Genomic DNA, 13023 nt, shown 5'->3' with positions numbered 1-13023 from the left:
AAAAACTTTTTCAGAAAAATTTGAAACTGTTTATTTCAATGTTGTAAATAAAACCGACTAGAATTTTGACCGATTGATTGATTCATATAATATTTCAAAAGTCTATAGATATTTCGAAAAAGATATGCTATTGTATAATAAAACAAAATATTTCAATATTAATTTATCTCTATTTCCAGTTTTACCAATGTATCGAGGTTTTTAATTTTAATAATTTTTTTTTAAAAGGTATTTGAGTTTCTCTGGCCTGAAACACCAAATGAAATTTCAACTTGTTTATGCCGAGAAATCTACTTTAGCGAATTATGTATCTTGCTTCTCAGACCGCTACCTGTCTTTGAAAACTCCCTATTAGAAAACGAAAATACATAGGCCTATAAAAAAAAAAATATATATATATATATGTAAAGCTTTCAAATATTTCAAAATACAGGCAAATTTAATTTTACTAATATAAATAATAAACACTGAATTTGTGTATTTTTATTTTAAAATCAATCAACTTCAAGTTTATTATGATTTATATATTAAATCCATGATCTATATTTATATACATATATATATTTTTGTTTATTTTTATTTATATTTACAGTCGTTTTTCGTACAAAATATGATTAATAAATCCTATAATATATAAAAGAATAAATTCTCCTTCACCCTATAAAAGAGAGAAAATATATTCTATATTTTCGAGTATTTTTTTTTTTTTCATTTATTTTATACCCTAATTAATGAGGTTGAGATAAATTAGGGTTTGTGTTTCAAAAATATGGTGTACAGGCCCGAAATTTATTTTAGTTTTTTTTGTCTTTGTGTCAAAGCTATCAATACTGATCTTTTCGTAAATTAATCATAAAAATATAAACAGACTCTCCAGGAGTTGTGGAGACACAATCCCTAATAATAACCAAAAAAGATCAATGAAAATTGTTGTAATCTAAGAACATAATTTTATATGAACAGAATATTCCGGTGTAATAAGAAGCTCTATTATCTTTATGCATACATAAGAGTAATGGTAATTTTTTGTTTTCCGATCGCAATGTAATAAACTTTATAGTTAAAATTATAGTACTAAACTATTTAATACTAAAATCTTAAATTAAATTTAAATAAAGTAAAGTTTTATAAGCGTATTATGTTTAACCCTAGAATATTTCTGAAAACTCTATAAACTGTAAAGATTCCATTTATAATAAAACGGTAGATGATCAACTACTCTTTTATCAAGAAATATTGCTGGCGATAAAATTAAGTTAGGAAACGAAAGAGATAAGCGTAAAAAAAGATAATAAATGAAAAAAATAATGAAAGAAAAAACTGAGAACGAAGCAGAATAGGAGAGAACTAGATAGGACAAGGCGTTGCTTTATCTCGGCAGGACAGACGAAGCGGCACTGAATGAACCGCATCCCAACTGGGTTGCAGATTGTCAATAAAAATCCCATTTCGATAAAAACTGTCATTTCACGAGGAAGAATTATGGGTGAAACCACTTGCACGGAGTCGCCGGATTCGACGCCAAGACATAAATTCCAGAGCAGATCAGATCTCTGCGGCTGTGGATCAACATAAAACTCTCAATCCGAACCGGCTTTTTTTTAATCGAAAGCTCTACACTGTCCCGCACGAGATCCTACCGCCACCGCTAGCAAAACTTAATACACAAAAACACACGGACACACACGATGATCTTTCGGTCCACCACCATTAATCGGGGTCGGTGTCATTCGGTGCCAACACATTTACTGAATCCAAGTCTTATCAACAAAACACGTTAAACGGACTTTAAAAATACGACAGGGCAATAAAATAGATAAAAACAGCAATAACGAAAACATTCTTAAAAGCTTGCTCGCTTAAAAACGGTACGATTTATTTGCGGTCAAGTTTCTCGTTACGAATTACAGAAACATAAAAACATGGAAAAAATTTAATTAATTCTCCCGATAAACTAGCAATTAAGAATCAGAAAACAATATGAATTGCAAAAAATTATCACTCCTTTTGGGTAGTTGTAACTACCCAAAGTATTTTTATTTAAGATAAATAAATGTAAGATATTTTTATTGTAGTTACACCTTTGGGTGTTTCTAAAATAAAAATATTAATAAAAGCTGTTTTTATGTGATGAATCCACAGGACAGATATATTTCAGTAATGAATAAAAGGAAAACAAGCAAAACGTTATATTTTGTTAGGGATGCAAAATATACAAAGATAATTAATAAAAATGAGTAAAAGCACTATTTTATTTTATTATTATTAATTACATTTATTCTTTTATTGTTTTTAGTTTTTAAAGGTGAATAACAAATTCGGGTATAAAATATTATAAATTTCTAAACAATAAAAAATAAATTCAACTTCAAAAAACCTACTCCAATGTAGAATATAATAATTTTTTCACTCCTTTTTTTAAATTTTGATTATTAGAGATCGGTACCAACTGAAAACAATTTATAAAGCCTTAATTTAGCGCAGGCTTTGAAATTTAGACAATTTTTTTTTCATATATATTATAAAATTACTTTTAAAAGTACCTTTTTAAATTATTTTATTTATTTTTTTAATTTTATTATTTTTTATTCATTATTATTTTATTTTTTTTAAATTTTACAATGTTCTAAATCGTTTAAATGTATTTTAAAATACAGGTTAGGTTTGAAAAACAAGTAACATTCACACGATACTAAAAGCGAGAAAATTAGCCGCATTGATAAAGATATGAAAAGAATCTAACAAAGACTACTGCCAAACGCGAGCTAAGCCTTCCTGGAATATTGGAATATGGAAAATTTTCTCCAAAGTTTTTTTTAGTAATTTTCTTGATTTTTTACGGTAAAACACTTTAATAATCGAAATGATATTATTACGCTAGCAGACCCTATGCAATAATGATAACACAGAAATGAAAACCACTTTAAAATCATCTAAATGATGTAATTTTTCTTTTGAAGCCGGTTAAAATAAGTTATAAAAATAAAACTCAGCTATTGTTCATGAATCCAACCGACATTTGTATTTACTGTAAAATAAAATATACGTAGAGGTTTTGGATTTTGTTTCTACGTCGTTACAATGTAGAATAACGCTTTCACTATAATGTAAAAAAAACTGTCTTGAATTTACGAAATTAAAAATATTATCAAATTTAACTCTATTTTGTTTAGATAAATAATGAACGAAATTTTTTTTTAACTCTATACTTTACATCAGGTTGTGGAAAATGTATGTGAAAAAGATGACAATTAAGGAAAAATAAACAGGTTTTCCCGTATAACGACACGTACTAAGTAATAAAATACAATCTAACAAATTAACAATGAAAACCCCAAGTAATTTTCAATAAAATTTATACAAAATATTTGGGTGTCTACTAACAGAATAAAATGTTATCGTTAAATCGTCGATTGGTTTCGTGCGAATTCTATTAACAATATTCAAATCATTTTATGAAATACATAGGTATGTGTAATAACGTTTTTAATAACAGAAAACACCTTACAATTGGATCATCAATATTATCGTACTTCAAATAATACTAAAAAATAAAATATTAGACCAAATACATTCGGAATTACACAAATTTAAGAATGAGAAGATTTTAACATTTGAATTACAGTACAATTTAATAAACTTGTTTAATACTTATGTAATATTATAATAAAAATAATTCTTTCGTTTCATATAACTTCAAAAACTCTTATGTTTAGTATATAATTTTACCTAAATACTTTTAAAATTAAAAGTATCATGCATTTATCCCATGGTTAACAAATTAATAAAAAAACTGCGGGCTAATTTAATTTAAATGTTAACACAAAACGTTTTCCTCAGTTTGTATTTGTATATACAAAAAAACACTCACGAGTCATCTGATAAATCTTTGAAGTAGTACAGCTAATCGGAAACAAACTGAATCATTCCTCTCCTTCGTCTATCTACTAAATATTTTAATTTCCACCCTATTTTATATTAGCTCCTTTTTTTTGTTGACAGTAAAAGTTTACATAATTCCGTAATCAAATGAAAGTAGTAAATATCTTTACCTCGACAATAAAAATAACAGACGTTAGACAGATTAACTTCATACAATTTATCAAGCTGAAATATTTTGATGAGAATATCATAATTCCTTCTATCCTTAACTTCTGGACTAAGTTTTTAACCAGGTGCGTCTTCAAACCAAAAAATATGAATATGAGAACTATATGCTGTAATAATAATCTTCAAAATTAAAAATCAAAATTTCTTAACAAAGAAATACGCCAACGATTAGAGATTTCCAATTTAAAAGCCCAGATTTTCTTAAAAAATCTGATTATCGGGCCGAATTTAGTTAGGCCCGATAATCTACGTCAAAGAACCTTTAGAACGTAATAAATTTGTCTCTACATAATGAACTTCCATGCTGTATAAAATAATAATTTTCATACAATAATTGATTTTTAATTTGACTTAAAATTAAATAAATTACTGTTAAGACCCAATTAAATTTTATTTGTTTGTAAGAATGTAGCAAATATCAATCACGTTTATTTATATACAAAATATATTTAACATTAAGTTCACTTTTTTGCTCGGTTTTTAAAATCTTCTTTTACTCGGATATTATTTTGTTATCAACGAGCGAGCATAAACAGCGTTGGTTACTAGCCCGGTGGAAATTGGTAGCGTATGAGAAGATGCCATGCCCGCGCCCGAATTCGCCAGAATTCGAACCAGGGACCTCCGCACGAAATTCCGAGTCGCTAACTACTAAGCTACGAAGATCAGCAAATTATTTTTTTAAATAAAATTATTTACTATTCAGTTAACAACTGAGAATCATGAAGTTGATAATCGAATGTTTCTGAATTTTTACAACCTTCTACTCACCTTAAAACAGAGTAATACATGAATCTGGAGTTTCTACTACGTCATGTTTTCTAAGTAGTCATAAAAAGTTTGTTTTAAGTAGTCATAAAAGTAAAAATAATCAATTTTTAAAAACTATTGAAAACATGAAAAATGTTAAGATTATTATTTCGTTCAAAATAAAAATAAATTGCTCTGAAATTCACAAAATTGTAAAAAATAAAACAAATATAATGTACAAGGAATAAATAAATGAAAAGAAATGTGTACAATTAACAATTTTTATGTTCTTAGCTAACACTAGCGGAACTGCAGAAATCTTCAAGTCATTCCGTTTTAGATATCTACATGTTATATAAAAATATGTATTATCAAATATTTTATTAAAAAAAACTGCTGATAAATACGAAATCATTTAAAAACACAAAATGAGTAAAAAATGAAAAAATGTAACGTCTCGAGTATTTTACATAGCTTGACTTGATCCACAGATTTAATAATGAATAGTTACATTTTTAAGTTAAAAAAGTATTTTTTAAAAATATTTCCAGATGTACTGCACTGTCAAAATACCGGGAATTGTTAAATAAAACGCACAATTTTTATTTATTCATCAATTTATTTTTTCGCCTTCAAAGTAGGCCCCATTTGATGAAACACACATATGCCAGGGATTTTCCAGTTTTGGAAAATCCAAAACTTGGATAGGCCCTTACCGGTATGGCCTTCAGCTCGTTCCACGAATTTTGCTTTATGCCTTCAATTGAGTCAAAAGGGGAGTGGGGGGGGAGTACCCCGGAGTGGTAATTTTAGCTTCAGGAACAGATAAGTCACACGGGGCCAGATCTGATCAATATGGTGGTTGATCAACCAAAACACAAATATCGAAGAAAACAATGAGAAGCACCTTGACTTTTGAGCGACTTTGACGTAGTTTTTTGCGGTTTCGGCTCGTCTTTTGTCCTCCATTCGGATGAATGTTGACTTGTTTACATGTCAAACTCGTAGACCCATGTCACCAGTTATGATGCGATCCACGAACGTCGGATCACAACTAGCACGGTTCAGCATATCTAAAAAAAAACCTGCTAACAGTACTATTTTTGAAGAAAATTAGCTCTTTTGGAATAAAGCGTGCGGCGTCGCGTCTCATGCCAAAAATCCACCAAAATCGAACGAACAGACTCGTGAAAGACATTAAAGTCAAGAGCTATCGCTCTTAAGCTAAAATGACAATTATCGAGCACAATGTCCTTCACTGTTTCGATGTTTTCATCGGTTGAGGAGATCGAAGGTCGTCCAAAACGAGGCATGTCTTCAACGATCTCTTGGCCTTCCTTGAACGCTTTTTACTACTTGTAAACACATACTTTTGATAAAACCAATTCAACATAAATCTTTTCTAACATTTTTAGCGAGTCGGCACATGAAATTCCGTTCGCAACACAAAATTTAAGGAAAACTCTTGTTCAATAATTTTGTTCATTTTACAAATCGTGATGCACTAGTAAAGTGGACGGATTCAACCCAGCTGCTGTAAATAAACCGGTAGACACATCGTGCTCGTTTTGGGCGTAGTAATTAAGTACAGTGCTACCATCTTACAGAAAAAAGATTTTTAAAAGTCATTAGCGCGGGACTTTTAAAATACAAATTCCAGGTACTTTTTTGACAGAATTTATATATAATTTTTCTAATAATTTAAACTTTAAAATGTTATTGTGGTTAAAAAAAACTTCCAGCCAATAGCAACTGTGTTATTCATAACTGAAATGCATCATATTTTGGAATTACATAGAGCTTTCCAAAACAATTAATATGAAAACAATTACTTAACCAAAAATTAATATTAATAAGATTAATGGATGAAAATATCCAAAAACTTAAACTACTTTTATAACTAATAAATGGTTGCATAATGAATGAAATGGTTGACTCTTGTGGAATGTTAGATCAAGGATTTGAACGAGGGTTGTTTTTTTATAATACGAGGGTTAAAACTTAGAGGGTAGTCCAAATAAAAGTACATAAGACTTGTGAATAAAAGAGCTCATTAGAACTGAAATGGAGTAGGCGGTCTTACACCCTGCAGTCTATATCCCCATCATGATGTGTTTCCAGCTTTTATGGAGATTTTTCTATTGTCATCTTAACTTAACAAATGCAAGTATTTACCCATAGATGTTAAAACCAGCTACTTATTAACAAACACAAAATTAAAGTTTCTTATTAAATAAAAATAATTTACATACGGAGAATTAATTAGTTTTCAATTAATTATTTAATATTTTAAAATCTAAACAAGTTTATGCGTCGTTACTTTCTTTAAATGAAGTGGTGTACTTGTTCACAAGCATACAACCAAAAGTTTCGGCATCAGCTTTTTTTCCTGTTCACTATATAATATAAGTATTTGGTCTAATAACCGAATAAAAATAAATACCACAAATGTAATATCCCTAAATTATGTTATGAGTAAATAATATTAACATCCCAAATTCGTTGTCAGAAGAAAAACAAGTGTATATCACATATTTAAAAGATAAAAAAAACATTTTAAAAAAGTAATAAAAAATGATAGATACAAATATAATTGAGAAAACTGTATTGTTTATAAGATCCGTACATAAATATGATTAAAAGAAATCACGTGCATGTTTTAATATTGCATTAAAATTTCTTTCTTATACGCTGGAGGCGTATTTTTACAAGAAGGATAAAAGAGATTAAATGATCAGCGAATAAACGAATAATACCAGATCTTTTCGGGAAACGAACTCGAGACCAGCTGCTACTCTAGAATCCAGCACGTTAACTACAAAAAACTGGCCAGCTTTATTTAGATAAAGAAAATTTTGTTCTTTCAAGGTATGAAAACATTTTTTTTTAAATTTACACATTAATCGTAATGATAATTGTTCATAGTGAATCCAGGTCAATATCTCGGAATAAAAAAATATTTACAACAGCAAATATGTAATTATTTTTACATACATACAAACTGCTTTGTACATTCAACTATCCAAAATTTACAACTCTATGAATTTCATATTTCACTTATTTCGAAAGACTGAAATTCTACTGCAACATAATTCTAAAAATTCAAATTAAAGAAATATGGAAAGTTTCTAAAATCCAAAATCTTTCCATATTTCTTTAGACAGATGGGAAATAAAATTCAATAGAGAAAAATTAAAGAATCCCGTGTAGTTAAATAAATCATAATTTGAAATTAACTTGGGAAAATTCGATAAGTAAAACTAATATTTCATATATAAAGTATAATTAAGTATATAAAGATAATTCTGTTATCAGTAAGTAGTGTCAGCTTTTAAATATTACTCATACGGTAACTAAAATATTGAAGAGCTGGGGGAAATCAATTGATCATTGGCTGATTTTTTATCGTGAATCCGTAATACCATCAGCCAATAAACAACTGACTTCCCCCTCCACATAATGAATCTAGTTTCTAATGAAAAAAATCGACACATTATTCATTATTCTAGTAAATATATTACACAAGAGAAGCACTTAAACGTAATTAGTTTAGTAAATAATAAATGGTAAAATAAGAATTTAAAAACAGACTATTTGTATTAATCCCGCAACACGGAAAAAAAAATTAATTGCATACAAGAAATATATTAATACCTAAAATACAAACAAAAGTCAATTTAATTAATCATACATACGTAGTTGATTTACTGTTGTAACATTAGTTCATCACCTATCGTATAAATAAAACGACAAAAAAATTATTATTTCAAACAGTTATAACGAACTGAGATTTATACCTATGATGTCACACAGAAAACCGAAATGTAAGAAAAAGCAATAAAGGAAAAGAAATAATGACTAAAACAGAAACATTAGAGATTTATAGAAATTTTTTATGATGCAATGAATTGTAACAGCGAATTGAGGACAGTAAATGTCATCATCAACAATGGCAGTTAAAAATAACAAAGTGCAGTATAGCAGTACTGGTAACTGTATTGATGATTTCTAACGAAGCATGAAAACTATACCACTAGATGTCCCATAACATGCATTATACATTTGAACTATTCTTTCCACCGACAATAAGAAATGGATTTTTTTTTATCCCTCAAAAGAAACTCACGACCACAGTCGTCACTATTTAACTGAATCTAACGTAAACTAAATTCAAATGAATGCATTGTTTTATTATTTAATATAATAATTCAATTAATCGAAGCATTTAAATTACGTAAAACGAAGAAAATTTATTTTAATATATAACTAATAAAGAAATTAGCTAAATTATATAAATAAATATAAAAAAAAGAATAAATAAGATAATAAATAATAATTTATTAAAATAATACAATTAAAAAAAAAGAACGTTGTCATATTAATATTGTATATACAAACACGAAAAACACTCTTACTGGAGCAACTGTTCGCGAGTTGGATAGACGTTAAAAAAACTAATGTAAAACGTATGCTAAGGGTAACGACATAATGTAGGCAACATATGTATTTAACAGAATAATGGTATATTATATATTAAATTTAAAAAAAAAATCCTTTTCGGCACGCCGGAAGGAGGAAATAGATTTCACCGGTGCTACGTAGGGGATAAATAAGATTTCCACCTTAAAGTTGAGACAAACTTCAAATATACGCAATACAACAACGGTTACATGTGAAAAAAGTTCTCATGTTAGCATACGAGAAAGCCCATCTTCTTACAATTCCAGCAACATTTTGGTCAACCCTTGCCGTAAGGGTTACTCATATCAAAAATTGTTTAGACAAAAGTTTTAAGTAATGTTTAGAGGACAATGACCACTTTAAACTGATACGATACTGTGCCTATTAAGGAAGGTATGATTTTTTGTCTTCGAAACTCCATTTTTTCCATCCCCTGGTGGACCAATGGTTGGTGATATTAAAAAACTTTACTTAGATAAGTATTAGGTCCTTATCCAAAGAATAGTAGGAATTTTAAACGAATTCGATATTTTACTTAATAAGAAAGTTATAGCGATATTTTGTTTTTGTTCGAAATCACCCCCCCCACCCCTTGCCAACCATATGATTCGATTTTGCCCATTAAAGAATTCGACCGAGATTTTGGGCCGTTATATTTCATGTATCAATTTGAAAGTGATTGGCGCAAAATTACGGCAGTTATCGTGTCCACAAGAAAGTGAAATTATATATATGAACTGTTGAACTGACGGTGGTTTTGGGGTCTAGAGAATGTGAAACGCGAAGATATGTCGAAATTTTCCGGAAGTCGAATCATGGTACCCATTACAATGGGTGTTTCTTATGAAATCTGCCTAAAACAAAACCGTTGATCTGAAGTAAGTTATGTTAAAAAAAACTATCATAAGAGTAAACAGATTGTTCTATTTTTACAAAAGAAAAGGAAGAAAACATGATACAATTTCTGATTGGGATTTTCTATAATTCTGTAGAGGCTTAAAATATATTAAATGATAGTTAAGTTTTTATTTTTTATTGTTACACTGTGTTGTTACGCAGGTCTGTCCTCCGAGTGCCACTGGCACTCATGTGCGTGTGTTTAAAAAAAGCTTTCCTGCAACTTTATTTGAAAACTCTATAATTAATTAATGATAAACCATATTTATTTTCAAAAATAAATTTTAGATTTATTAAATTTAATAAATAATTTATAAGTTTAATTATTTTACTAAAATATTTAAAAAAAATTATTTACGTTTATATATAAAGGTACAGATTATTGTTTAACATTTTGATATGCCAAAGTCGCTAAAATCACAAGTGTTACTTGGGAGAGCCGTTTTAAAACAATTCATAAAAAAATCGGTACAAGCACTTTGTGTTGAAGGGCAAATTAATAACATATACGACCCGAACAAAGTTTCCTTCTTTAGCTCGGTTAAAATCGAAATTTGAAAACATAACTTCGGTGACAAATCGATATTAAAAGATTTTGATTTTTGTAAAGTACAAATCCCGAAGACAGAATCGAAAATAAGAAATTCTAAGTTAGAAACACGAAAACTATGTATACAATTTAATTTAAAAAATTTTTTATTTTATTAAAATATACGGCATCTGGTAGATCCATGCTTTTACTACAACCGAAACTCGGAATAAAAGGGGGTTTAAGGGTCCCATTAGCAACGCCTCAACATATTACGATAACCATTTGCCGCTTTGAAAGAGCGACTGGTTGTCCCTTTTTGGGTTAGCAGAATTTATGAATAAATGGAAATGGAGAAACACAATGTATTCAAAGACGGGCGAACGGGTAAATGAAATAAAAGACCGAAGAGAAAAAACAATTTAATCTTAAACTACAAATATATAATTTAAAAAAAGTTGCTTTTTTTAGTAATATAGCACACTTTTTAGTAATAACCACTTTCATGGACTTGTTGAAATAAATACATAAAAAATATCCAATTATTATAAGTTAACAAAGAAAAATAATATACATAGTATACGAGTCTAAAATATATCATAAAAACAGAAATATTTTTATCATTAAACTTTCTAATTAAAAAACGAGAAAAAATGGAATGTTTAGTTTTAATTTAACTATATAACAAGGTCAAGATATAATGAATAGGTTTATATAAATACAGTGTTCAAAAAGTGACGCAACCTTATGGGAAAATGAGTATATAACAATAGTTGTTGAAAGTGGCCTCGATTATGCGATTAATGTAATTAAATACGACGTTGCATGCTCTTAAATTCTGTAATGTTTGTTGAGGAACTGCAGCGGCACATAGTTCTATTTCGCTACGCAATTTGGGAATGGTGCGAGGATGAGTTTTATAAACTCCATTCTTAAGGTATGCCCACAAGAAAAAGTCAGGAGACGGAGGGGATCACAACCAATCGAAATCACTTGCCAATGAAATCACTGATCTAAGAAAGTATTGTTGGATATATAAGCCGTAGCACTGTCCTACTGAAACTACGTGTACTGTAACCACACACCGGTCTGCAGGTATAGTGTTTACAAATTGTTGCACCATCTGTTTGTACCGTTCACTGTTCACTATGCCGTGAAAGAATGTCATGAAGATTCGCCAAAGTGAAATTGCACACCAAACACCCACTTTTTGTCCGTGCAGAAGAAACTCGTGCGGCTAATGTGGACTTTCCGTACACGAAATGAGTGAATTCTAAACATTCACGTATCCTTCGAGGTGGAACCGTGCCTCGTCAGACTGAAACCAATCATAGAGTTCTTCCCCATCTGGTGTTACAGATGACATGAACCACTGACAGAAAGTTTTCCAGTGTCTTCAGGTAACAGCTTGTGAACAATACGAATTCTGTACGGATGCATCTTTGAACACTTGCGCAATGCCGTGCTGGCACTACCAACGAAGAGACCAGACTGGCTAGACAGGCGTCGCACAAACCTTTTGGGATTAACAGAATATGCAGCTTGCACTTCGATCAAATTTTCTGGTGTTAGTACTTTCGGAAAACCATTTTCGGCTGCATCTGCTACATTCGCTGTCTCTTGGAACTTGCCGTATGTTTGGTGCATCCACAAAATACTTTTCTGTGAATGCATTCTGAGTTTGGGCATAATTGGCTTTCATTACCTCAGTTGCAATATATTTTTTTTTTATTATTTTTTATAACTGGCGATTTATAAATTGAATAAATTACTAAAAGGTTGTATAATTAATTAGTACCGATGACGATAAGTAAATTTTATTCAGAAGTATAAAGTACAATAGTTTAAATTATAACATATCATACAAAATAATTAAATGTTCACCAGTTTTTTTTTTTAATATTCAATAAAAATCTGAACATAACATAAGTGAAAACACGTAACGATAAAGACCACATACACTGCTACAGCAGCGCCACCTGTACATAAATCTGGCGTGACCGAACAGTCATAAATATCAGTTCAAAGTTATGAATTTACCATCTAAATCTATGAATTTATCCATTTAAATCGAATTAATATAAAATGATAACAAAATTTTTAAAAAACATTCTGGTAAATAGAAATAAAATTAAATATTAATCATCAATAAGTGTCCAAGTTATAAAAAAATTTTCCTAGTAGGAAAACTGGTGTTTATTTTACAAACTTATTAATGCTACTGCTGATGTACATACGCTAATATAAGAAAAAACTGAATATAAAAATAATACTTC

General features: G+C 29.3%; 1 protein-coding gene across 1 annotated transcript in view; it reads right to left on the bottom strand.

Moving 5' to 3' along the window:
• LOC142325729 (max dimerization protein 1-like) overlaps positions 1–12421 on the bottom strand; it is a 328381-nt gene extending 315960 nt beyond the window's left edge. Inside the window, exon 1 of the mRNA XM_075367761.1 lies at positions 12264–12421. Within this exon, the coding sequence (XP_075223876.1) occupies positions 12264–12421 (158 nt within the window). The remainder of the gene's footprint in view (positions 1–12263) is intronic.
• Between the last annotated feature and the right edge of the window lie 602 nt (positions 12422–13023).

This window comes from Lycorma delicatula, chromosome 5 (assembly GCF_047948215.1).
Source record: "Lycorma delicatula isolate Av1 chromosome 5, ASM4794821v1, whole genome shotgun sequence".
NCBI classification, from domain to species: domain Eukaryota; kingdom Metazoa; phylum Arthropoda; class Insecta; order Hemiptera; family Fulgoridae; genus Lycorma; species Lycorma delicatula.
This window is presented reverse-complemented; position numbering and strand designations above follow the sequence as displayed.